The 26,250-nt window shown below is 45.1% G+C and overlaps 1 protein-coding gene across 1 annotated transcript in view; it reads left to right on the forward strand.

The window, feature by feature from the left end:
- The window catches only part of SERF1A (small EDRK-rich factor 1A), a 59,018-nt gene extending 32,989 nt beyond the window's left edge, over positions 1 to 26,029 (forward strand). The window contains exon 3 of the mRNA XM_085632360.1: positions 25,567 to 26,029. Coding sequence (XP_085488486.1) covers positions 25,567 to 25,639 — 73 coding nt within the window. The 3' untranslated portion in view covers positions 25,640 to 26,029. The remainder of the gene's footprint in view (positions 1 to 25,566) is intronic.
- The last annotated feature ends 221 nt before the right edge of the window (positions 26,030 to 26,250 follow it).

Here is a 26,250-nt window from a genome sequence, read left to right on the forward strand (position 1 = left end):
GATTTTCGCTTGTAGCTGTAATCCCTCTTATGATTCCGATTTATATAATGCAAAGTCTTTTCAGTTCTTTCTTTAATTAATCGCCTATTGATATCTTTTCATATAAAGTTCTTTTGATTATACATCCAGTTTTCCAACACTACTGTGACAGACCCAGCCAACTCGTTTCATCCCTTATAGCATGGGTACATTTCCCTGAGTGCCACAAAGTACTGTCTGTGGCATGACCGAGGGCTGAACGGATGTCAGCGAAGCCAGGGTTTGGGTGATGAAAGGTGGGCGTAGGGAGAGGCGCACTAGATGCATGGTATAGACAACAAACCGAGCCTTCGTGTGACTTCTGTATGCCATCAACACACTATTCTCATGCACCAAGAATTAGTCAAAGCATTAACTTCTAATGTAAAACATGAGAGGGAAAGACGTACTCATCTGGTGGCTGAATTCCAAAGTGTGAAGCCAGAAAATCTGGTACCAATCCTGGCTTCCCCACTTAATGAAATTGTGTGATCCTAGGCAATTGGTTAATTTCACTTTGCCTATTTCTTTATTACCGCATATGAGAGCCCCTTAAAAAAACATTTAAGTTCATGATGCGTGCTATACAAAACCTTGTCTCGTGTTTTATTTAATAAGTTATCATGTTCCAATTATATAACAACCAAGGCGCACCGGACCATGTCAGTTTTGTTTCGCAGCTTTCTGAATGTTCCTGCTCAGTTAAGTATACAGTAGCCCAGTGTTGCTCTTAACCAGGGGGCCTCAATTAAAGGTCACGAGGACCGAATGCTCCCACCCTCCCCCCGGGGGAACGCACCTTGAGTGATTGCTGCTACTGAGTGCATTATACATAGCTTGAACCAGTTATCAAATAACTCCCAACCCCCCCCCCCCGCAACCAATTCAAATGCACATCCAATAAGACTAGTGTTTACTTACAATTTCATTTATCTTCTTTCGCAAATCTTCATTTTCTTGATTTTCGAAATGTCCTCACTGTTATGAAACATAGGTTTCATGTATAAAACGTGGAGAGTTTTCCTTCCTTTGCTCCTCTATTACATTTCATTAGCAAGATTGGCTCTAGTCGGGGGGGAGGGGGGCATGGCTTGCAGCCGACCAAGATGGCCGCAGCCTAAGTAAGCTCCGTGACCGGGATAGCCTCCATAACAAATCCGAGCAATAATCCTCCATGCATACGGCTGTAACGAGGAGCGCTATCATCCGAAAGCTAGCGGAGCGGATCGCGACGCCCTGCGGCTTTGTGGGACGCTTGGCCGCTGAGATATTTACAGTGGCATGGGAGGGCATTCCAGCCTCGCCGAAGCCAGGACCTCAAGTGCGCTTACTCCCCGCAACCTCGGAGCGAATGACGGCGCCTGGTGATGGCGGCAAGTAAAGTCCGACAGCTGTCTTGTTACGAAGACCCGCGGCTAGAACGGGGCCCCACAGACTGCTGACTCAATCTACAGGGGGAGCCTTGTGACGCTCGTGCTACGGCGGAGTTTTGCGGAAACCCACCGGCGACGGAGCGCCTCCCGGGGCAAATATAGGAGACGATTGGGCCGCGCCGGAAGGTAATAGTCTCATTGTGACCCCCTTGAGACTTCAAACACCACGCTCTCCTACCCCAGCCACACGGAGACCGCATTAATGGGCCCAACACACCATAGCGCTGGATAGGAGTGCAGGGGGAGTGCCCCCCCCCCCCAATTCTGAACAATATCACACCAACTTGGGGTGGCTACACCTTGGTGGCCCGTAGCTTGTGTAGCCGCCCACAGCTCTGACTGCCCTACACAGACGGCAAAACCCCGGCGCTACCTCGATCACCAGCACGCCCTAGCCACAGCACCATTATTTGACTTCATCTGGGGAGATCCGATCCCCGTTTGCATAGACCTCTCTCAGAGACACTAAGCTGGCACTGATTGCCAGGCTGTGAAACGTGCCTGCATACCAGGGGCCTCATAGCGTCACCATTCTAGAAGGCATAGTGCACGCCACATCACCACCTCTTAAGTCCAACATTACAAGGGGATTCTGAGGGCGGGAAACCCGAAAGGCCGCGCGGTGCAATCTATACCGCGGCAGGCAGCGGCGATTACTGCCGCAGCCCCCCACCGGCAACCAGTGGGACAACGGATACGCGGGGCAAGATGTCCGGCTGTGGTCCGGGTGGAACACCTGCTGGCAAGCTGGAGAAATTTGCATACGTCAAGGAGCAGGCCGAAAAGCAGCAGTTAAACTAGGTCCAGGTGGAGGCTCCCACACCGCAAGCCCCTGAAGCTGTCACGCTAGTGGAAATCATGGCCGCCCTACAGCAAGTCCAGTCATCTATAGGGACGATATCTACAGACATATCTCTGATACGGACGGATTTTTCAAAATTGTCTGAAAGGCTAACTGAGGTTGAGTCCACGACGAGGGTGCTATCCACAGATACGACTGCGCTGCAACGCCGGGTGCGCCAATTAGAGACGCACAACAAGCTTATCCTCGCCAAGCTGGACGATCAGGAAGGCCGCTCAGGGCGCAATAATATTTGCATAATTGGCGTACCAGAAAATGTGGGAGGGCTTGCCCTAGACCTTTGTCCAGGATCTAATCAAAAACCAGCTGCAACATCGAGGAGTGTTGAGCTTCTTAGAGCGCATCGTGTACCTGGGGGAAGGCCCCCAAGCCCGCCCCCCCCAACCAATTCTAGCACGCGTCTTTAACTTCCGGGATGCTATTCTACAGGTGGCAAGGATAGCCTCAGCAATCTGTCTGGAGAACCAGGTGATCACGCTATACCCGGACTTCACAGCTGCGGTATCCAAACAAGTTAAGGAGTTGAGGACCCGAGTACTCGATGCTCTTCCTGGCAAAACTATGAGTAGAGGCAGAAAGGAAAACATGGGGCGTCCTCAGAACTTACTGGTATCCTGCTACTACCTGTGCCTTAACTCGTACCTGGTCCCGGAGCTGTTGTTGGCCACCTTCTTAGCCCTCCTGCCGCCGCCGCAGCCTTACTCCATCTCGGCCGCAGAGCGTAGGAGAGACTACAGCCCCCAGGAGTCCTAGCGGCGGAAGGCCGCCTTCGTCATAGTTGCGCACGGAGGCGCATAAATTTGCACTCCGCCCCGGCAGAGCGGGCGTCCTCAGAACTTACTGGTATCCTGCTACTTCCTGTGCCTTACCTCGTACCTGGTCCCGGAGCTGTTGTTGGCCACCTTCTTAGCCCTCCTGCCGCCGCCGCAGCCTTACTCCATCTTGGCCGCAGAGCGTAGGAGGGACTACAGCCCCCAGGAATCCTAGCGGCGGAAGGCCGCCTTCGTCATAATCGCGCACGGAGGCGCATAAATTTGCACTCAGCCCCAGCAGAGCGGGCGTCCTCAGAACTTACTGGTATCCTGCTACTACCTGTGCCTTACCTCGTACCTGGTCCCGGAGCTGTTGTTGGCCACCTTCTTAGCCCTCCTGCCGCCGCCGCAGCCTTACTCCATCTCGGCCGCAGAGCGTAGGAGGGACTACAGCCCCCAGGAGTCCTAGAGGCGGAAGGCCGCCTTCGTCATAATCGCGCACGGAGGCGCATAAATTTGCACTCAGCCCCTGCGTCGCGGGAAGCGCGCGGGCAGCACCGGGCAAAGGGCGGGTACCGAGGGAGGCCGGGCCGGGCCTACACTCTAACCTTTGGATTGTACTGTTCCTATTTCGTTACTACTGTTTCTTGGAAAGATTATTTAGTATATGTAAATCATACATTGGTTTGTTTGTGTGGGTCTGGTTGTATGTAACATCTGTAGCGGGTTATTGCTTTAGCACTATTAATATGGCTGATGGTGTAAGCAAGGGGACCCTTGATGGTTATTTATTCAAAGTCATCTCGGGAAACGAACGGGGTGCCACTCTTGCGGAATTAAGAGCGAAGCGTCGTAGCTCTATTGAGCTTATTAAAAATACGCCTCTCCCCGTGGCCCCCTACTTAGACACTTCCCCAGTTGCGAGTGGATCCTCCCACAAAGAAGCTTTATGTATTTCTAGTAATGTTGACTCTCCAATACCATCTCGAAATTTAATCTCCATAATTGAGTCACCTAAGGATATGTCTGCAATTGCTTCACTTATACCCCTTAATTTATCTCCTGAATCAGCTGCACTAAACGGGTTACCTCCTCAAGGTACTGAGTCTTTACCTCAAAAGGCTAATTTAGTCAGGCAAGTCAAAAATTCAGGCCCAATTCCTAGAAAAAGGAGAAAGGTAGATTCTGAGCTGCTAAAGAATAAAAAAAAAAACCTACTTGTAACTCTGTCCTGGTTTCTATTGACAAAGGTCCTGTATTTTCTACTGTCAACCCATCGCCCCAAGTTACGTTTGCATCTTGTTCTGTAAAAGATACAATTACTACAGAGTTATTGGGTCATATAGAACAGCTATTGAAATCCCTTATGTCACCTATTGTTGAGAGTGTAAAATTCATTGACAAAAGGCTTGATAAAGTCGAGCTGTTAATAGATAATAGGGAATTAATCAGGAATTTTGCTAAGCTAATTATAGCGCCCCCTATTGTTTCAGCTTCTGTCGCATTACCCCCCATTGTAGTACCACCAAAGTCCATTTCCCGAAATCACCCAAATATTAATAATGTAATTCATAACAATGAAGGAAGATCCAATTTCCCGAAGTTAACGCAACCTACCATTTTAAATGAAGAAAGAGTTACATTGGGAGGGAATAATGCAATACAAAAAGGCATAACATGCGATAGTAAAGCTAATACTCCAGTCTCTATTACAAAGATGCACAGGTCTTTTTCTATTGAATTGCCACCAGAAGCTGTCCCCTTGGTAGTTGTTCTTGCGGGTGTTCCAACTTTAAAGGTTGGTGTAGCTGAGGGCCATTTCCAGTTAAAAAATAAAGTGATTCACTGGCTTGGGCAGAATCGCCCTCTCCCCTCATATATAAACGGGGAAATTTTACATGTTCGGCGTCTATCCTGGCTGGGTAACACTCCAAAGAATATAAACGGGGACATCGTTATAGTTAATTTTAGAGATCCTAGAGCTGTGAGCCACATTCTTAATTGGCACACAAATCATGCGAAATCTCTTATTACCACCTGGAAACTGACTTACTTTTATCCTCGTCCTCGATCAGTTCCCACCTTTAACTCAGGGGCCTTACTTTGCAGCCAGCCCAACCATTTCATACCGCTTAGAAACCGATATGAGGCACTATCAAACCTTGAAGATGTAGACTGACTTAATCATTCCAAGGGTTCGTCACCAGCCTCTGTTGAACCATCTTCTGATATATTTTCAACTCTTAATGTGTTGAGAATCCAAGTACCTGAAGGTAGTGTAGACTCTTGTATCAATCCTTCCATTGTCCCTGATTCTCTGCCTTCTGCCAGCCTTCTGGCTGACACTGAGGATACAACGGGGAAGTTATTTTCCTGGAATATTGCAGGGTTGACTTCTAAACTGGAATCTGAAGATTGGATACGTTTTGTCAACAATTTTGATCTATGCATATTCCAGGAAACTTGGTCATGTGAACCATCTTTTGTGCAGGGATATTTGAATTATTTTGTTCCTGCATTAAAGGGCTTAAAGGGGAGACCTATGGGGGGAATTAACTATTTGGGTCCGCCAGAGTTTAAAGTTAGCCAGATAAATTAGGAATGTTGGATATTTATAATGTCTATGTTAGGAGTAATAAGGGAGGGAGGTCTGAGGTCTTAACAGCCTCGGGTTGTCTCCTTGATACCCATTCTTTAAACTATAATATTGTTATAGCGGGTGACTTCAACAGAACATTTGAACCCTTAGTTAACGACTATCTTTTTGGGGACGAAGAGGACCGGCAATGGGGAGTTCCTAAATTGGAGCTCACCCTGGTTGTGCGTTGGACTGATGACGTGATTAGTCTAAACGCCCTTTGTTATGAAAAGGGTCTAAGAGCCCTAAATGGAAGAACCCATAGTGACAAAAATGGGACCAGTACATTTGACAACGGGCGATATAACAGCAGGATCGACTACGTTTTATGTAGTCTTAAACTATGGCCCTTGATCTGTGACATGGAAGTTGTCTGGCGGATAGAGAGTGATCATAACCCCCTGTGCGCAGTCCATAAATGGTGGTCCCATATCAATCAGCCCATTGACCACACTGAGATGGTCCCTCCCCTAACCGTCCCCACCAATGACATGCGAAGATTAAGGTGGGAAAATATAGTGACTAACCAACAGGCCATCGCTAATATTAGCGACCAGGTTGATAAAGCAATATTGGCCATAGAGCACTCTAAATCACTTAGCACTGGCTTGGACAAGATAATAGGAATTCATAACACCCTTTTTTGTACAATCAAAGCTTATTTTCTTAAACCTGTTAAAAACAAAGGAGTTAGAGCCCCAAAACCTGCAAAATGGTATAATGACCAGTGTAGGGATGCACGACTGGCTTTAGGTAATGCCATCAAGGTTGGGCAACCTATTGTAATTAAATCTGCCAGAAAAGATTACAAAACTAGTATATCCAAGGCAAAGAAAGCCTGGGATGAGCATCACTGGTCTGAGTTAAAGGCAGCTAGTGACAGGAAGGATTCTCGGTTATTCTGGCACATTGTCAAATGGGGAAGTTCAGGTTTACCTGGTCCCCCAAGCAACAACGTCCCAGAAGAAGAATGGGTAAAATTCTTTAAAAACCAGTACGCTGAGCCAAATAATGTTGTCGGGGCCAGATATTAGTGTAAATCAGTTCCAAGACAACCTCTTTGGTGCTGATGAAATTATGATGGCCCTTAGCTCAGTAGGTTCGGGACGTGCTCCTGGTCTCGATGGTGTCCCAGCTGATGTATTTATAAATGATAAAGAGCGCTGGTGTAAGTACATTCATCTTCTTATGAATGCTATTGCATTGGGTGCAGCGGTACCAATTTCTTGGCAGGGTGCTGTAATTATACCTGTCTTCAAGAAAGGTCACCGGTCCCAGCCGGGCAATTATAGACCGATAAACCTCATTGACACTATTCAAAAGATTGTGGGGCGTGTGATTGTCAATAGGCTTTTGGACTGGGCAGAGGAGACTAATGCCCTCTCACCCTTCCAGGCAGGATTTCGAAGGTCCACAAGTACGGTGGACCAGGTTTTTCGTTTCACCCTGTTGCAATGGAGGACCGTCGTTCTAGGTGAGGGCAGCTTGTATGCGGCTTTTGTAGACTTGCGGGCTGCCTTCGACCTAGTCCCCCGGTCTAAACTATGGTTGGTCCTTAAGAAACAGGGACTACCTAGTGACTTATTATCTTTGATAATGAGACTCCACGAATCCAATTTTGCAAGAATTCAGCGGGGGGGGGGGGAGATTAGGCTCGGTAACTGTGGACTTCCCAGTTGAGAGAGGAGTTCGACAAGGATGTTCAATGGCTCCCGTTCTTTTCACTTTGTACATCAATGATGTTGTTGCCCGCATGCTCTCTGCCCAAGTGAATGCTCCCTTTTTAGCTGGGATCAAAATCCCTATTTTAATGTTTGCAGATGATACACTCATTTTATCTAAAACCCCTAGTGGCTTGCAGCGTGCCTTGTCTATTTTTGATCAATTTTGTGGGGAGTATGGCTTAGAAGTTAATTCAGCCAAAACAAAACTTATGATTTTTAATCCCCATCGTAATTTTAAATCTAAAATTACTTTGAATGACCGCCCGCTAGAAGTAGTGAATACTTTCACATACTTAGGCTTACATATTTCTAGCGATAAGAGTTGGCGGCACCAAATTGATATTGCCACACTTAGGCATAGGCAATTGTCTGGTGCTATTTGTGCAGAGCATAGAAAATCTTTAACCAAACCTGTAAAACCTGCCCTTCAGTTTTATGAAGCTAAAGCTCTAGGCCACGGGTACTCATAGTACGGCCCGCGGGCCGGCGGCGGCCCGGCAAGCCTTCCGTGGCGTCCCGCGGACCTTACAGACATCATACCTGGGTGTTTTTTACATCGCCGGTTGCAGCAGCGTGGAGCTTCTGGGGCCCGGGCGATTTCTTTTAAAGACCATTAACTTGTAAATGAGGCTTTGTTGAATTTCACCTCTTCTTAGCGCCCCTGATGCAGGGGTGCTAAGAAGAGGTGAAATACAATAAAGCCTCATTAACAAGTGAATGGTTTTTAAAACAGGGCCGCACCGGTGGGGGCGGGGGCAGTGGGGGAGGAGGCGGGGCTAGAGCAAAAAAAAAACTATGACCATGAGGTTGAACACAGGCCCCTGCAGCGGACGCCTTCGTCCACTGAGCCACCAGACCCGGCATTCACACATCTTTATCTATCTATCTATCTATCTATCTCTCGCTCCGTCTCCCTCCCTCTCTCTGTCTCCCTCCCTCTCCCTCTCTGTCTCCCTCCCTCTCCCTCCCTCTCCCTCCCTCTGTCTGTATCCCTTCCTCTTGTCTGTCTCCCTACCTCTCCCTCCCTCCCTCCATCTCTCTCTCTCCCTCCCTCCCTCTGTCTCCCTCTCTGTGTCTGTCTCCCTCCCTCCCTCTCTCCCTCCCTCTCTCCCTCCCTCCCTCTCTGCCTCCCTATCCCTCCCTGTCTCCGTCTCCTTATGTCTCCCTCCCTATGTGTCCCTGTCTCCTTCTCTATCTCTCTCACCGTCTGTCTCCCTCCCTCTCTCCATCTCCCTCCCTCTGTCTCCCTCTGTCTCACTCCCTCCCTCTGTCTCCCTCCATCTGTCTCACTCTGTCTCACTCACTCTGTCTCCCTTTCTCTCTGTCTCCCTCTCTCTCTCCGTCTCCCTCCCTCTCTATCTGTCTCCCTCCCACTCTCTCTCCGTCTCCCTCCCTCTCTCTATCACTCACTCTCTCCCCCTGTCTCACTCACTCTGTTTGTCTCCCTTTCTCTGTCTCCCTCTGTCTCCCTGTCTCCTTCTCTCTCTCTCTCTCTCTCCGTCTGTCTCCCTCCCTCTCTCCATCTTTCTCCCTCCGTCTGTCTCCCTCCCTCTCTGTCTCACTCCCTCTCTCTGTCTCCCTCCCTCTGTCTCTCTCTCTCTCTCTCTCTCTGAATCACTGTTTGTCTCCCTTTCGCTCTCCCTCCCTCCCCCTCTGTCTCCCTCCCTCTCCCTCTGTCTCCCTGTCTGTCTCCCTATCTGTCTTCCCCCTCTCCCTCTGTCTTCCTCCCCCTGTCACCTCACCTGCTGCTCTCACTCCCTGCTGCCCTCCGTCACCTCACCCTGCTGTCCTCTTCACCCTTTGACACCTCACCCGCGCTGAGACAGCTTCCGAGAACACACACAGCCCCCGCCGCACCCAAGTACTTAACAGGTGTTTTAAAAACCATTCACTTGTTAATGAGGCTTTATTGTATTTCACCTCTTCTTAGCACCCCTGCATCAAGAATTGGCCCCCGAGAGAAAGTTTGTGAGTACCCATGCTCTAGGCTCTGCCCTTTATGGTGCTGAGCTCTGGGGCTTTGAGAAAGTGGCTGTGCTTCAATCCTCTGAAAATACATTTTTCAGGGCTATAACGGGTGTCCCTAAAAGCACCCCTCTGTTGCCCCTCAAATATGATTTGGGCAGAAGAGCAGTTTCAGATTTGGTTAAGCTTCGTCCGATCTTATATTGGCGCAGGTTATGGACGACTCCTGTGCTCTTTCACTATGCCGAGGGCTTTTTAGACATTATAAGATCTGATGTATTCCACAAAAGTGGGTGGTTAAAATCACTTAAGATAATTTTGACTGAGCTTGGTTGGTGTGGCTCACTGGTTAGAGGAAGCAGACCCAGAAGCAGAGGATGGCCCGGGACCAGGGTTCAATCCCCGACGCGGCAGGGTCGTGGACCAGGGCCAGCGGACTCGATAATTCTCGCTTCGGTGCCTACTCTAACCAGGGATCACACTCTGCGACTCTGGGCATTAGCTTGCCTCATCTCCACAACGGCCCCCCACATTCGCCGGGGATGCCTGGTTTCACCTTGGAGATACCCAGGAGGGACCATCTCACAGGGATAGCCAGGACGGGTTCCCCAGCGGTCTACAGCGCCAGGACGCCTCAGGGCAGCAGTGCGCTTTACAAGACACATACATTTACATTTACTTTAGGAAGATCCGGAGAGAGCAATTTTTCCATCTAAAAGACATTTACTGGGAGATGGTTGCCTCCCGGCATTGGAGTAGCTCCAGTGCTTGATCTATGACTGGAGAATTCTTAGAGGCCAAGATGTATCCCTGTTTAGAACCCTACCGGGACATTATAACCAAGCCAGGAGAAAGAAAGCTCCTTTTCCAACTTAGGGCAGGCGCTCTTCCCCTCAGATATCTATCAGTTAAGTGGGAAGGGGGATCCTGTGACAGCTGCCCTGTTTGTGGTATTACTAAAGAATCAATCGGCCACTTTTTATTTTCGTGCAAAGCTTACGCTGCTCCAAGGCGTATCTGGCTGGCCCCGATGTGTAAAAATCTGGGGACCACCAGTAGTATCGTCGCTTTGCGTATTATATGCACCAGCACTTTGACTTGGATTTCAGTAGCCACTGCAAAGTACCTAGGATGGGCATGGTCGATAAGACCGAGACTGCTAGTCACTTGACTATTCTCTTGTTTAGAAAGAGACTGCTAGTTATTTGACTATTCTCTTGTTTAGATAGAGATTGCTAGTCATCTGACTATTCTCTGCTATGTCATTTCGTCTGCATCTTAACTTATATATTTTTTAAAACTACCCTTGTATTGATCTATTCTTACTATTTTTCTCTAAATTTTCTTTTGTTTAATAGAACAGTATGTTACATAAATAGGATCAGTAATTAAGTCGAAATTTTCGAAAAGTATGTCTCGTATTCTGATATCATTGATTGGAATTTAATTCTATTTTTTAAATGTTGTATGAATTGTTTTTATTGTATATTTGTACCAGCTTTTATGAATGAATTTCGAATAAAGCATACCTTGACTTGACTTGGTTCTTTGCCTCGCCTGAGGAAACCCGAGAGTGGCTGGACGGATGGCGTCCAGCCACAAAGCCCTGGAAAACAAGGACCCAGCAGCAACACCAACGCCAGGAGTCGCAGAGGTCGCGATCTACTGAATCCATTGACAAAGGGGACCGAGTTACCTCGAACTTTTACCTGAGACTTTCTTATTTCAAACTCATCTACAGCTCACCCCTCTTGAAAAGCGCATTGACTCTACCACCAGCCCACGCCCTATACGTGCAAACCGGGTTTAGAAATGGCCAAGTTGTGGCTGGCGGTCACTGTACCTCCTGATAAGACGCAGGCCGATGCTGTACAAATACGTCAAGGGAGCCTTCGATCTCGGCTGGACTTTAACCCCCCACGCAAGTTCTAGTTATGGGGACGAAGCACTCTGCTCAGTTGGGGTGGCGGGTAGTTTGGGGTCCGCCGGGCAGGGAGGGGGGAGGAAAAAGTGGGACAGTTTTTGTTTTTAAGTTTGTTTTATGTTCAGTTTCTTAGATGGCATTAATGTCATTATATTACGGTGGACAACGCACTAAGCTCCGCACCCCTATTCGGCTACACGGTTAGATGGCACGTTACAGCCTGCTAGCAGACACCACGGACAGCCCATCCCAAAACCCTAAGGAGCCGCCCCCTCCTTTCACGGTGCTGTCGTGGAACATAAACGGACTGGGAGACCAGATTAAATGGGGTCTAGTCCTCCAATACATAAAACGCAAAGGTCCAGTGATGGCACTTATACAAGAAACACATCTGACGGGTTCAGCCACCAGAGCATTGAACAGGTGGGGATACAAGATGGCGATCCACTCTGAATTTACCTCCGGCACTCGTGGGGTGGGAATTCTGGTCAACAAACACTTCCCACTGATACTCGCTGGATCCAAAACAGATGACCGAGGGTTCCTTGCAGCGCTGACATGCTAGTGGGAAGGGCGTCACTATAACGTGGCCTCAGTATATGTCCCACCGACACTCCAGCAAACAACCTTCCCAGCATTGGGTACATTTTTGTTGTGCCTGCCACAAGGAAACCTCATTTGGGGGGGGGATTTCCATGCCATATTAGACGCATCACTCGATAAGCAGCCACCCAGAGACCCCGGCAGTACGACTCAAGGTGACAGACTTCATAGATGCCATAGGTTTAATTGATGTTTGGAGATCTAAATACCCGCAGGATAGACAAGACACATACCACTCAGGGGTGCACAGTAGTCTCTCTAGAATTGATTACATATTCACGATTGCGACTGGGTTAGACCGGGTCATAGAGATTCAACACCTACCCTGGGGAATATCGGTTCACTCACCTCTTTACATGGCGTATGCATCCTCTAGCACGATACGGCGGCGGATATTCCCAATACATCCGGGATATCTCAAAAACTCCAAAATACTCAAGGGATTACTTGCGGCCACTAAACACTACTTCGCCAAGAATGAACGCTCCATGTCCTCCCCTTTAATACTTTGGGAAGCCTACAAAACAGTACTACGTCAGGCGATTTCACTGATAGCGGGGCAATAGTTGGGAGACCTAGAACAGGGGGTGGCAGATGCAAACCACGCACGTGACATTACTGACGCTACCACGCATGCATTAAGCTTAGCGCAGCCGGATTATAAAGCATTTGAGTGGAAGGAGGCAAAAGCAAAGTACCCAGCATACTATTTACGAGATGGGTAATAAGCAGGCAAGCTTCTCGCCTGGCTGGACAAAAAAGACCGCGCCAGCAGGTGGATAGCCCAACTTAGTTTAGAAAACGGAGAGGTAACTGCAGACCCACAACGGATAGTGGATGCGCTTGCCTCATATTATGTGGGGATTTACACGCCCACAGCCACGAATACAATTGACGACAATCTGGCCTTTCTCAAGGATATTCGCAAGCCCACCCTGCCGGGCGACCAGCTTTGGCACTTGATGCCGAGCTAACTACAGAGGAGCTCACCTTAGCAATTGGGGCACTGCACACCTGGAAAGCCCTGGGGCCTAATGGCATCCTGGTAGAAATCTACAAAAAAATGGCGACCCAGCTCACGCCACACCGCCTGGATATATATAAAGCCAGTTTGGAGGTTGGAGTACTCCCCAGGGATCAGCGCCTAGCGACCATAGTCGCAATTCACAAGGTGGGCGAGCCACCGCATGATTGTGCATCATACAGACCAATATCTCTCATAAACGCTGAAGCGAAAATATTGGCCAGGGCACTGGCAACACGACTTCAGCCTTACCTAACTACGCTGATTCACCCGGATCGATCGGGCTTCATGCCCCATCGTAACACAGCCCTGAACCTCTGGAGGCTCCAAGGAGTCATAGCATGCAAGTCCATCATTGCAGAAGACGCTGTCATTCTGTTGTTGGACGCACGCATTGCGTTTGACATGGTTGAATGGCCCTTCCTCTTTGCAGTTCTTTGGGATTTGGGCCCAAATTCTGTGCCTGGATACACCTATTATATAATAAGCCCATGGCACACGTTGTAGCAAAAGGCCGAATGTCGGAGGACTTTCCTCTTGGTAAGGGAATGAGACAGGAGTGCCCACTTTCCCCACTCTTGTTCGTAATAGTACTAGAGCCGCTGGAGGCCAGGATCCGGTTATCAGGGGGCTAAAGTGGACGATGGGATGGGAAGACCACATATCACTTTAAGCGGATGTTGTGTTTCTATATATGGCATCCTCATCTCGATCCATTAACTATCTTTTAGATATCTGTGCGGCCTACGGAAAAGCTTCAGGTTACACCGTTAATTGGTCAAAATCATTGCTCTACGTTCTTCGCCCAGATTGTCGCGAAATTGTGAGATTCAGATAGCAGACTGGTGTTTTAAATACCTCTGCATTTATATCACCCCCTCAAGCCACACTCTTAACTGAAGAGAACCTTATGAAACCCCTGGTTCGATTTCGCCGTGATGTGTAACACTGGCGTTCACTACCACTCACCCTACTGGGAAGAGCAGCCCTCTTCAAAATGATGGCGCTACCCAGACTCTTATATCTTACAAAACACCCCCTTTTTGATTTCACCCCTCCCCCCCTACGTCATATTTTACACTAATCAATACTGAAGTGACTTGACTTCTGTGGGACGGAGGTACAGCCTATATCGCTATGAAAAAACTAGTAAAGGGCTGGTACAATGGGGGAATATCCCTTCCACATATACAAAAAGATTGCTGGGCGTCGCAACTTACTGTACTAAACCAGTGGCACCACGCATCGCAAGAAGATCCAGCATTTCGTATGGACCGACATCTCCTCGACTCTGAGGGGATAATGGGGGAGTTATATAATAGATATAAGAAGCTGCACTACACAGGCCCCACGGCTCATACACTAAAAATTTGGCATGCGGCACAGCGAGCAATGGGCTGGGAAGGGGCTCTGACGCAAGCGGCACCATTGTGAGTTACCCGAAAAATAGGGAGACTGCGAAACACCAGGGGGTTCCAACAGAGGGACCTAATGGGTATCTCCAATGCTGGGGAGGGCCTATGGAAAAAAGGTGGGTCATGCCTTTCACTCCACTCCAAGCCACCTACAAATTGGTGCAGACAGAAACTTACAGATACACGCAGATCCAACATGCACTTCTAGCAGTAATTCCAGCAGGCGCACGATTGCCAGAGGCCTCCCCTTTAGAGGACAGACTGCCCACAGACCACTTCCAAACAAAAGCCATTTCTCTAACATACCGTAAGGTAATAAATCATCAGCAGGATCCCACAACGGCCTTTAAGGTGAGATGGGAGGCAGACCTGGGAGACATGGATGAGGATGACTGGAATGGAGCCCTGACGTCCCGAGGGAGGTGGCAATACCCTCTACATTAAAGTTATTGCAATTAAAAATTCTACATCACATCTATTACTCGAGAACCTTGCTGCACAAGCTAGGCAGATCCGATACTCCTTTTTGCCTCCGACAGTGTGGTTCTGAAGGCACCTTCTGGCCCACAGTCTGGGACTGCCCAATAATTACTCGCTTCTGGGAGGCTGTCCTGCGCACAATGTCACAAGTTACCAGAATAGAGGTCCCGCCCGAACCAAAACGCTGTTTACTTAATATCTGGGAGCCCACGGATTTGAATCCTGCAGACCAAAACTGGGTGACATTGGGAACGACATTAGCCAAACATAATGTAGCGCGGCACTGGAGTTTGGGGTCGTCCCCGACGCATCAGTAGTGGTGTCGTGATATTGACCACACGATGGTGACGGAAAAATCAGTATATGTCCACCGTGGTTGTCCCCAAAAATGGACGCGGATATGGGGGAAAATGGAAACTATTTCGGGGCGGCATTTGTGAACCTCCCCCCAGCAGAGCAGGAGTCGGATGTTAGCGATTAATACAGAACGATTATGGGGACAAGACGCATACCAAAACACAAATAACGAACCGACCCCTGAGGGGTGTAGGATGCTTAATTGTTATTCTATAAGTTGTCATTGTAGATGTCTTTTTGAGCTTCGTTGATGGACATTACTGTATGCTCCACCACTATATTGTTAGTTATACTGGTATAACTTAAATGCCAATAAAAACATTTATTAAAAAAAAATTGGCTTTAGTTTATATCCTTTTTTTTCCTTTTTATTTTTTATTTTATTTTTTCTTCTTTTCTCATCACTCATACCCAATTCTTTACCCCTTTTGGGACCGCAGCATACCCATGCTTGTTCGATGTTTTCCTAGATGTCATCTCTCACATCCCAGAGTACATACTGTTTCAATATTTTTGCTTTTCATTTTATACTATTCTCCCCTTTTTCCTTTTTTTTTTTTCAACTCCCACATCGCAATGTATTGCTCTCCTACTCATCTTCCATCCACTTTCACGAGTGAACATTCTGTGTTATTATTGACAAGCCATACGACTATATGAAAGAGGGAATTCATTAGAATGCAAGCATCTAGTTCTAAAATAGAATACAAATGCACTTGACAAGCCGGGACTCTGTGTAGGCACAGGTGAAGCCAACCATCCTGATTGGGTGAGTATTTAAGGGGAGGTGTACGGTATGTACAGGGAGATCGATTCAAGGACGTTACTGAACGAGTGCCGAATGGCTTTTTCAGAGGAAAGGAGAGAAAAGCTTGCGCGGAAAGAACTCTGCGTGAAAGGTGTTATACGTTTGAAAGAAGTAGGAAGGGCCCATTGCGGGGAGATGGACTCGGAGGAAAAATACTGTTGTGATGCAATGGGAATAAGGGACAGCTTGTCAATAACACAGAATGTTCACTCGTCAAAGTGCATGGAGGATGAGTAGGTGAGCAATACGCTGGGAAGTGGGAGACTAATAAAACAAGCATTTGCAATGCAAATTGGTCTCGCATTTGTGAGAGTTAGAGGTATTGGCTTTGTAAATGACAATGGGGCATATGTATCAAACGATTTTGTAATCGCAAACGCTGCGATTCGCAAAAAAACAGAAAATGAGATGTATGAGCCATTTTCGCATCGCATTATTAAGGAATCTCTAATTTTGCGATTCCCTAATTTTGCGTAAGCATTTAAGGAATCGCAAATTGCGATTCCTTAAATGCTATGTAACACGCACCCGAGTTGTGCGATTTCTCCTTAAGAAATCGCAAATTACCACCAACTTCAAGTTGGTGGTAATTTGCGATTTCTTTGAAAAATGCACTTTTTGGCATTTTTCAAAGTGCCATGTGGCACTTAGGGCATGTATGTGCGCCAATGCGCACACATGCTCATTTCAGGGGTGCATCAGGGTGTCATCATGACACTCTTGCACCTTTGAAATTATTCTCAATTTGCGATAAGCATATTGCGATTCGCAATTTGAGAATGATTTCCCATTCATTCCTATGGGCCTCCTGGCCCATAGGAATGAATGGGAAGGTATTCCTTAATTGCGATTTCACAATTTGCTAATCGCAATTAAGGAATATTAAGAATTCTCAAAATTTGTGCGAATTTTTAAATACATCCCGTTTTGCAATTCTCAAATAGCGATTCTCCAAAAATCGCTATTTGAGATGCGCAAATGGAGATTTTGATACATATGCCCCAATGTCTTCTATCTACCAAAGGAATGAAAGAGGAAAAATATGTAAAGAGAAAGGATGCTAGAGAAAGGAGGAAAATGTAACAGAAATGGAATGAAACTGCAGAAATGGGATAAATTGAGTGAAAAGAAAATAGGGCGGAAAATAGAAACGGCACAATTAAGATAGAATGATGAAAAAGAGAAATAAAGAAAGCAAAAATGTCCTAAGATTAACAAAGTAAATAAAGGAGGAAATAGAGAAGAATAAATAGAAACAGGAGAAGAAGATAACAAATCAAAGCAGAGCAAAACAGAAAAAAGCAAGGTGGATGAAATGGAGCAGAAAGGCATGGATTGGTAATCCAGGTTTCGAATTACCATGAAATCCCCCTCACAGATTAACGAAAAAAACAGACGGCCTATGCCAGGGAACAAAACAAAGCCAGATAGAGTCACATTTCGAGGCCCCCTTTAAAAAACTGCCGGTACTCAGCACGGTGTGACTCAGTGTCCATTGAAATCCTACACCGTAAAAAACTAGTGAGCAAGATTGAGTGGTGTACAGTACAAAACATGTGGCAGATGACGTGCACAGAGGATTCAGAAGGAAGGCTAACGAGAGGAAAGTGAGATAAACTGAGAGAAAAACAAAGGAGAGGACATTAGACAGACAGAGAAGGTAAAAGAGACAGCTGAGAGAAGGACAACATTAGAATGACAGAATGTAGAAATTTAAGGAGAAAAGGCGAGGATAGGGGCTGAAGGGATGAAAAGGAGGGAATAGCTCAATCTAGAAAGGAAGGAGAGGGATTGAGAAAACAACAACGTGGGAGAAATGTTGAGGGGATGAGAATATTTGAAGTAGGAGGCTGTGGGCACGTGGAAGGGAAGAGTGGCGATAAACAGTAGGCATGCTGTGGGAGAAGGGTAGTATGAGAAGAATGACGGAAAGAGGAACTTCTCTGGTGCACATTAACATGGTCTGACAATGACCATTTATCACAGGTGCTACCATGATTTTACCTTTTATGGTGAAGGGTAGGGCTCTCCAAACTTGGTCCTGGAGGGCCGGATCCACGCCAGATTTCTAGCATATCCCCATTTAGATAAATGTTGTTGTCGTAAAAAATCTGTCATATATCTGGCCCTCCGGGACCGACTTTGGAGAACCCTGGTGTTTGAAATATGGAATGTTACTAGTATCCAATGTCATTGAACTTGTATTTGTAATTCGATTGGCCTAATGCGTTGTCCCCCTGACAAGGTGCATTAGCAGACAGGTAGCACGTGGGGAAGTCACTAGTCTGTACTCGGTTATCAACATTAGAAAAATGGGTGGCCGAGACAGCCATATCAGCATTCACATGTATGAGATGCTAGTGGCACCCAGATGTCTAACTCACTTGTCTAGCTTGCCAGCTGAGATAAAGTGACGAGGGAGAGGGCGAGTGAGCATGAGTGAGGGTGTATGTGAGGCGCACACTTTTCTCAATTGGCAATTATATGTGACTCCACCAGTTTTGTCTGTTGGCCCTTGGTTCGCCCCGTTCCTCCTTTCTCCAGTCCCCGTTCTGAAGGTGCCACTGGTTGACCAGGGCTTGACGATGCTTACACAAATCCTATTTACAAAAGTGCACCCTTGGTTGTGTATAAAAATATGATGTGAACTTTCCTATTTCATGCTGGAAATGCCCCTCCCACAGCAGCTTTCTGGCCCTCGCGCTTTTCTCATTAGCTCAAAAGAAACGAAAAAGAGCCAGTTCCTTAAGTGCACTTCCTGCGATGAAAGTTGCGGTCTCAACACCTCGGAGGGGATTTCACAGAGAAGAGATTTGTGTTGGTGCTCGGCCCTCGGGCCATATCTTTATCCTGAAACGAGTGTTTTAGCGCTCCTTGTGCTTCCAATATTAACAGGTAAGCTGGACGGATTTAACAGTATCAATATATAGCACTCTTGTCCAGTAATAAATGCTTTGCAGTAACACCCGTTAATATGACCGAGCTCAAAGATATTCATTCTTTTGACCCTAACTAAAGTGAAAGACAAAACCTATGGTAGCCTATAGGTGACATTCAGGCGCTGGCACGCGCGCTCGCGTGTGTGGGGCTGTGTGTCGCTTGTAGGTCATAGGTTTACGCTTTTGCAAGATGCCTCAGTCAGTTTTGCTAGAATCCTGACAAATACGTGACCCGTGGCTTTCGGTTAGGCTTTGGCACGGCAAACTCAGACTTGCATCTTTGTGGTGTCGTTTTATTAATTACTATTACATAAGCCAATATTAATATCTGTCATTAACAACTATTTGAAGCGCTATACAAACATTTGTGTTTTGTAGCAGGTGCACAAGTCCACTGCGTTTCTGAGAAGGGAAGCATGTGTAATTTTAGTAAAAGCATTTTATACTGATATATGAATCTGATCGATTATCCCTCGCCTACTAAAACGCTGCAGTCGGTGTGTGTATATGCAGTACTTACAGAGCAAGGGCGTAGCTGGCACACAGAGGAAATCGGAGACTGGAAACTATTCAGGATCGTGCACTTATGGAACGCGCTGTAGCTTGCAACTTAGAGCACGGCGCATGCGCTGAGAGCTTGACTCAGCAGCCGCTACGTCATGACTATGAACTCAAGAGGCAAGGCAGCGGCTTCTCCCTCTGCTTCATCGCTCACTGTAAAAGCCACACTACGCAAAAAGAGAGAGAAATCAACATGTTGATTCTGCCAATATAGGAACGGGTTACGGAAGTTAGCAATGAAATGCCAGCCGAGACACAGAAATAAATGTCACTCTTAGCATGGCGCATTTTTGTACCGATCCCCCAAACTGAGCTTAAAAACTCACATGTCGGATTCGAGATGTTTCACCATTTCGGCCTAGTACACTCCTATCATCTTGCATTCTAGACAGCACACGTTTTCAAATATAAAAGTGCGCCTCCCATAATGCAAAGTGCTGCGAGATAAAGTTAAAAGTTAGAACTAGTAGACGACCTCAAAGCTGGTATGGCACTTTTTAAATTGTCTGCTGAAATCGAGGAGACTGTTTTTAGTTTTTATGCTGTTGTGATGGGTGCCTCAGATCTGACAGCTTACCACACTAAGCACTACTCCCGAGAATTAGGGCGCGGCGTAGGTGATCTTGTAATATAATACAAACTCTTTTATTCTGCACTCAGTCACAATTTAAACAGGCTTCAACAAAGGAAATCAAGTGGCTTTTGTACATTAAATCACATGTTCCACGTTTCAACATGTTTCTAAGTGCAAATCTCACGCGTTCAAAATGGATGAGTCATGGTGCAGATCTGAAGCTGCTGCGAGGGCGACTGAGTAATGGGATACATGTAATGCACTAATGACAGCAGAAAAGTTAAAACATCCTGGTTGGCGTGAAATTCGCCATCCGTCCACTCCTGCAGCCTCGCGTGCGCACGCACACACACACACGCATTCACTCATCACACGCTTGCTTAGGCATGCTGAAGTGGATGCCTGCTTGTACCCCGGGGGGACCGCAAAGTGCATTCTGATAGAGAAGCACTCTAGTAGGTCCCTGCTTTTGCCCCAGGGGCACTGTAAAGTGCGCGCAATGGAAACAAAGATAAACCCCTTTAAGGGGGCTTGTCTTAAAGCGAGGAGCAGTGGCATAACATATAAAGCTGCCGACGTTGGAGCTGGAGAGCAGAGTTCGATCCTAGACTTGGGCTGTATTTATTATAAATAATTAAAAGAAGGTCCGTGGCGTGGGATGTATTAATCCTAAATAATTAAACAGATCTCAGATAAAACAAGCATTGTGGGGAGACAAATAAAACAAGCATTGGCAGAGACAAATAAAGCAAGCATTGGCAGAGACAAATAAAACAAGCATTGGCAATGCAATGGGGTGTTAGAAGGCATTGGAAGAAAGTAGTCTGTGCAGTAAAGGGGCCAATAGCCGTGGAAGGACACAAATGAAGACATGTCCATCATAAGGAGGGACTAACAGGCCTACAACCAATCGAAAGGCACCATTTAGGACACCAACCAATGAAAATGATGGGTGGAGAGTGGGTGGAGCTTCTATACACTATAGTGTATACTGCATGTCTCAACGAGACAGCGCAAGCGCTGCCTAGGCGAGACCTAAAAAGAGGAGAATAGTATAAAATGAAAAGCAAAAATATTGAAATGGGAGCATGGTGTGTACTCTGATATGTGAGAGAGCGTGTGGATGACGTGTAGGATTAAGAAGCATTGAGTAGACCTGGGTATTGTGCGGTCCCGAACGATAGGGAAAAAAAAATAAAAGGATTAAAAAGAAGTAAACTAAAAAGAATCTTCCAAATGAAATGGAGAAGAAAAGGAAAGCTTTTTTTAAACTTTTTATACATGAAACCCATGTTTTTGACAGTGAGAATTTCTAAATTCATCCAGAAAAATAAACAGAGAAAATGAAGATTTGCAAAGGAAGATAAATAAAATTGTAAGTAAAACTAGTCTTATTAGATGCACATTTGAATTGGTTACTAAGGGGAAGAAGTCATTAGATAACTGGTTCATGCTATGTAGAATGCACTCAGTAGCTGCAATCACTCTTAACACTATGGTGTTTCAGTAATAAGAAATCTAGGAAACAATTTTTTTAAGGCACATTCATGATTTATTAGGCTGGTTATTCTCGGATTAAGTTTCACATGTATGTAGATAAATACATTCTAAAGAATAAAAATGTATTTATATAAATAGAAAATAGGAGAAAAACTAAAATAGTTAAAAAATAAAAAATAAAAAAAAAGTTTTAAAGTAACACTGTCCAATGTTTAATAAATGATTATGTATATATCTAAATAATGTTTAGGCCCCGATGAAGTCCTTTTGAGGGATGAATGCAAAAATAGTTTATGGACAGAATGCAGAACAATGTCATACATTCACCCCAGTACAGAGATCTGGGCCTAAATCCATCGTTTTTTTTTTTTTATCACCATGCCATTCCAGTTTGAACCCAGCCATATGCAAATCAGTCTTGACCCTGTGCCTCATGGGAACAGTCCAGCCTGAACTGCCAAGCCAGGTCCTCCCTGGACTGGAAGCAAGCATCCTAGGACTGGTTTCGGGCTTTCACCCCTCTTCAGCCAGGATAGCTTGATTCCAGTGGCATGGAGAGCATCAATTGTGTGTCTTTTGCTTTCTCGCCCCAAGTGCGCCTGGGAGTACCTGGCTTGGCAGTTTGGGCTGGACTGTTCCCATGAGGCACTGGCTAAAGATTGATTTGCATATGGCCAGGTCTAATCTGGGGTGTGGCATGGTGAGCAAAAGAATGATGGATTCAACCCAGATCTCTTGACTGGGGGTGAATGTTTTGATTTGTTCTGCATTCCGTCCATCAATTGTGTGTCTTTTGCTTTCTCGCCCTAAGTGCGCCGGGTATGCCTAGAGGTGGGTCCCTGGCTCACTGTGCTACTGGATTCAAGCTATCCTGGCTGAAGAGGGGTGAAACCCCAAAACCGGTCCTAGGATGCTTGCTTCCGGTCCAGGGAGGACCTGGCTTGGCAGTTCGGGCTGGACTGTTCCCATGAGGCACAGGATCAAGACTAATTTGCATATGGCCAGGTCTAAACTGGGGTGGCATGGTGAGCCAAAGAATGCTGGATTCAACCCAGATCTCTTGACTGGGGGGTGAATGTTTTGATTTGTTCTGCATTCCGTCCATCATTTGTGTGTCTTTTTGCTTTTAAGGGATGGAACACGTTGGCCTGGTCTGTCACAGTAATGTTGGTAAACTGGTTGTATTATAAACTTTATATGAAAAAATACAAACGCTTGGCGATTAATTGAAGAAATAAATTAAAACACTTTGCAGTATATAAATTGGAATCATAAGAGTGATTACTGCTACAAGCAAAATAAAAATCTGAAATGTTCAATGTTCAGGGATACATTGTTGCCATCGTACTAATGAAAATAATTCCGCATCCAAGAGTGCATTAGATCTCTTCTTGGCTCCTTGATGTCTTGTATGTTTACACTGGTGAGCACACAGTTAAGTTTGTGAAGCCATTGGCTTCCAAATGAGAGTTGTGTATAAAGTTCATCAAAAAGAACACACTTTTCTAGGATGGCTGATGGCACACCCAGCAATGCATTAATTTGACTCTGCAGTACATTATCTCTGTAGCAGATATTTGTTCTAAACATAACTTGTTGATTTACACTTGTCTGTTACTATTTAGACCCGGTGTGTCCAACATAGTTCCTCAAGATTCATTTATATACATTCTCTTTTGTATAGCTAGAGACTTTGAAATTAGTGAGGATTCATAACTGAAAAAGCAAACCATAGTTTTCAAGCTAGTACGTCCTTCCCAGTTCATACCAGATTGCTGGGGACGCCTTGCATGAAAAGCCTAGAAGGTTTAGCACTCTGAGCCAAACTAATATAAGCTTACCATAGAAATAAATGTTTAATGTGCAAACATCCTTTATCTCTGGATACTGTGGTTAAAGTGGTTTTTTTTTAAATCTGTAATGGTTTTTTTTTTAAGTAGTTTAGGAAAAATGGTTAAACTAAAAGAGGGGTGAGGTGTTACACGTTCTCACCCTGCTATATGGAATTATTCAAAGGTTATGAATCTGAAGACTAGGTACTAACTACAGAGCTATTAACATTGAAGTAACTTTCCTTTGTAGGTGCACTTAACCTATTTGCATATGAGGGTATTGCACAGTTGGGCTATGATTCTGATTTTATTTTTGTAACACCAACTTTGTCTCATCAGGTGATTGCGTACATTATACATGATGAAAACAGGCAAAGGTATTTGCATCCTATTTTTACACAATTCATCTTATGTTCATACATTTATAGTATTGACAAAGCTATTCTTATCCCCTTCTTTAATGTATCCCCAAACTGCAAAGCCTTCGCTCACATTGCAGTCGAATTTAATGTTAATGTTTCACGTATCTCCTTGTTGTGAAATGTTAATGTAGTTTCTATAGAGGCCTTATGTCAACTGAAATCCATCTTTCTTTTTCTTAATAATTTTTACTTCGATGTAGAAATGGTATCCGTGTGTTTTTATCTTTACTAGAGTTTATAATAAAGATAAAGCCATGAAAGGTGTCTCCCCCCTTATGTCCAGATGCTTCAGTCAAGATGGGTTTTTTTTAAAATTACATTTGTAAGCATTGACTAACTCTGCCTGTTCACGAAATCACTAAACTTTTTCAGTTACCCAGCTTTTTTTATGTTAAAACAAAAAACTTTGAACTATAGATATATGGAAAACATGGCTTTGCTTTCTGGGATGACTCAAGCAGTCAACCACTTTAAACTCAGTAGTCCGATTCATGTGTGTGCGTTTGCCCATTTTAATTTTACTGGTCCGACTGTTTCCCAACTGGGCTTTTGGTCATTGTTTATTGGGATGCCTGTTTCTACATATACTTTTGGCTGCATATCTAGGGAGGTATGGCTGTAGGTTATGGCTTTGAGGTGTTTCATGGCCGGTGGATGCAGAAAAGATGTAGCGTTAGACCAATTTCCTCCCTTGGCGTCTGAAAAAACTAAATGATTTAGAGCTTTATGCTGCATCCAGATGTTGTGGCGGTCTACTCTAATGCAGCCATGTTTCCTCACATTCTTTACCCTACTGATGCTACATACAGGCCAATTTGGATCGTAGTAATATTGGTGGCAGCAGGATTGAGCATGCTGGCTTGCACCGTGCGATTAATGGGCCATGAACGAGGTGACCTTGAAGGCATGTGTGGTAGATGCAGATAGCCAATGGCTGAACCCTCATGCTGATATTAGTAGTTACTGGCTGGTCAGAGGTGTGCTCTTATAACTGCAGCAGGCTGTCAGTCTTTGATGTAGCAGCAGGAATCACCAGAATGCTGCCCCCAAAGTTGTAAGCATGTATGCAGCCTCTTCTCTCGAGATGTCTTATCTCTGAAGAGCTATAGCAAAGTATCCAAGATATAAATAGAGGAGTACAATGTAGAGTAAATACTATAGCTGCTTCCCTACCCACCCCTTACTAAAACATTGGGATAGTTGGTAACGGTTCAAGGTGCTGTATGCCAAGTGAAGTGCATCTGCTCATTTTTCAATGCCCTCTCTATAACAGTAAATTGAAACCTCAGTAAGTTGGCTTAAACACACATCTACTGGGATTTTGAATAATGTTTATTACAGATTTCAAAGCCTTCTGGATGGTTAAGGGCGAGATGTCAGTGTCTACGTATGTTTTTCACAATATAATCCTAGTACCTTTGGGTAGTGCTACTGTGGAAATTAAATTTAAGATAAACTAATGTACTTTGAACAGTATTTTAAACTGATAAACTACCACATGTATTATGCATAATTTTAGTTCATGTTTCATTTGATACATTCCTTTGGTTTTTTTGAAATCTCACTCTAGGATTAATTCGATTTTATGAAGTATTGAAAAAGCAAAAAAAAAAAGTTCAGCCAGAAGTGATCTATAAATATCACATTTTAATATTGAGGCCTTTAGTTGCACAGTGCCTAATAGATACAAATGTTGTTCCTGTGAGGTTACTAATTTTGTTCATTTTGTCAACAGGGATTCGGAAATAATGCAACTAAAGCAGAAGGCAGCCAAAGAAAAGAAATCGATGCAGGCCGCTGCAAAATAATGCCTGTTTGTGTGTAGACAGGTTAAAAAGACTCCACAAGCTACATGTAGTGGAGTCTAAATAAAGGCACAAGTTAGCATAAGTATCTGTATTGGTTTTCATCCCCCTGTTGCGAATTATTCTTGGTATAACCTTTTTGGTTGCACATTTTTCTGAATCTTTTTTAAGAATGCACTTCTAACATGCAATAAGAAATCGGTATTGCTCTAAGAAAGCCTTACAGTTGATTGTTAATGACTGCTTGAAGAAATGTAGTGAATTGATTTTTGCATCTCTTTCAATATTTGTACATCTTAACAAGCTATTTCTTTGTTTTTAAAACTCATTCCATTGTAACAAATGTTCATTGTAAATGTCATGAATATATTTTAAATTAAAAGTTTACTTGGGTGTCTGTCTTCTTTGCATTGTGTAAAAGAATGCATGCAGGAAAGTTGCTTTCATGTTCTGTATTTTGAATGTTGTCAATTTGAGCTTTATGTACATATTTCTGTTAAATCTGGCCTTATAGTTTGTAACGGTAATCCTTGTCTTGATCTACTTGCATTTATATTCATTAGCCATTTGATCACTTATCAGTAGTGCTGCGTTTGGAGGTAAATATCCCCATA

Source organism: Triturus cristatus, chromosome 2_1 (assembly GCF_964204655.1).
Source record: "Triturus cristatus chromosome 2_1, aTriCri1.1, whole genome shotgun sequence".
NCBI lineage: Eukaryota > Metazoa > Chordata > Amphibia > Caudata > Salamandridae > Triturus > Triturus cristatus.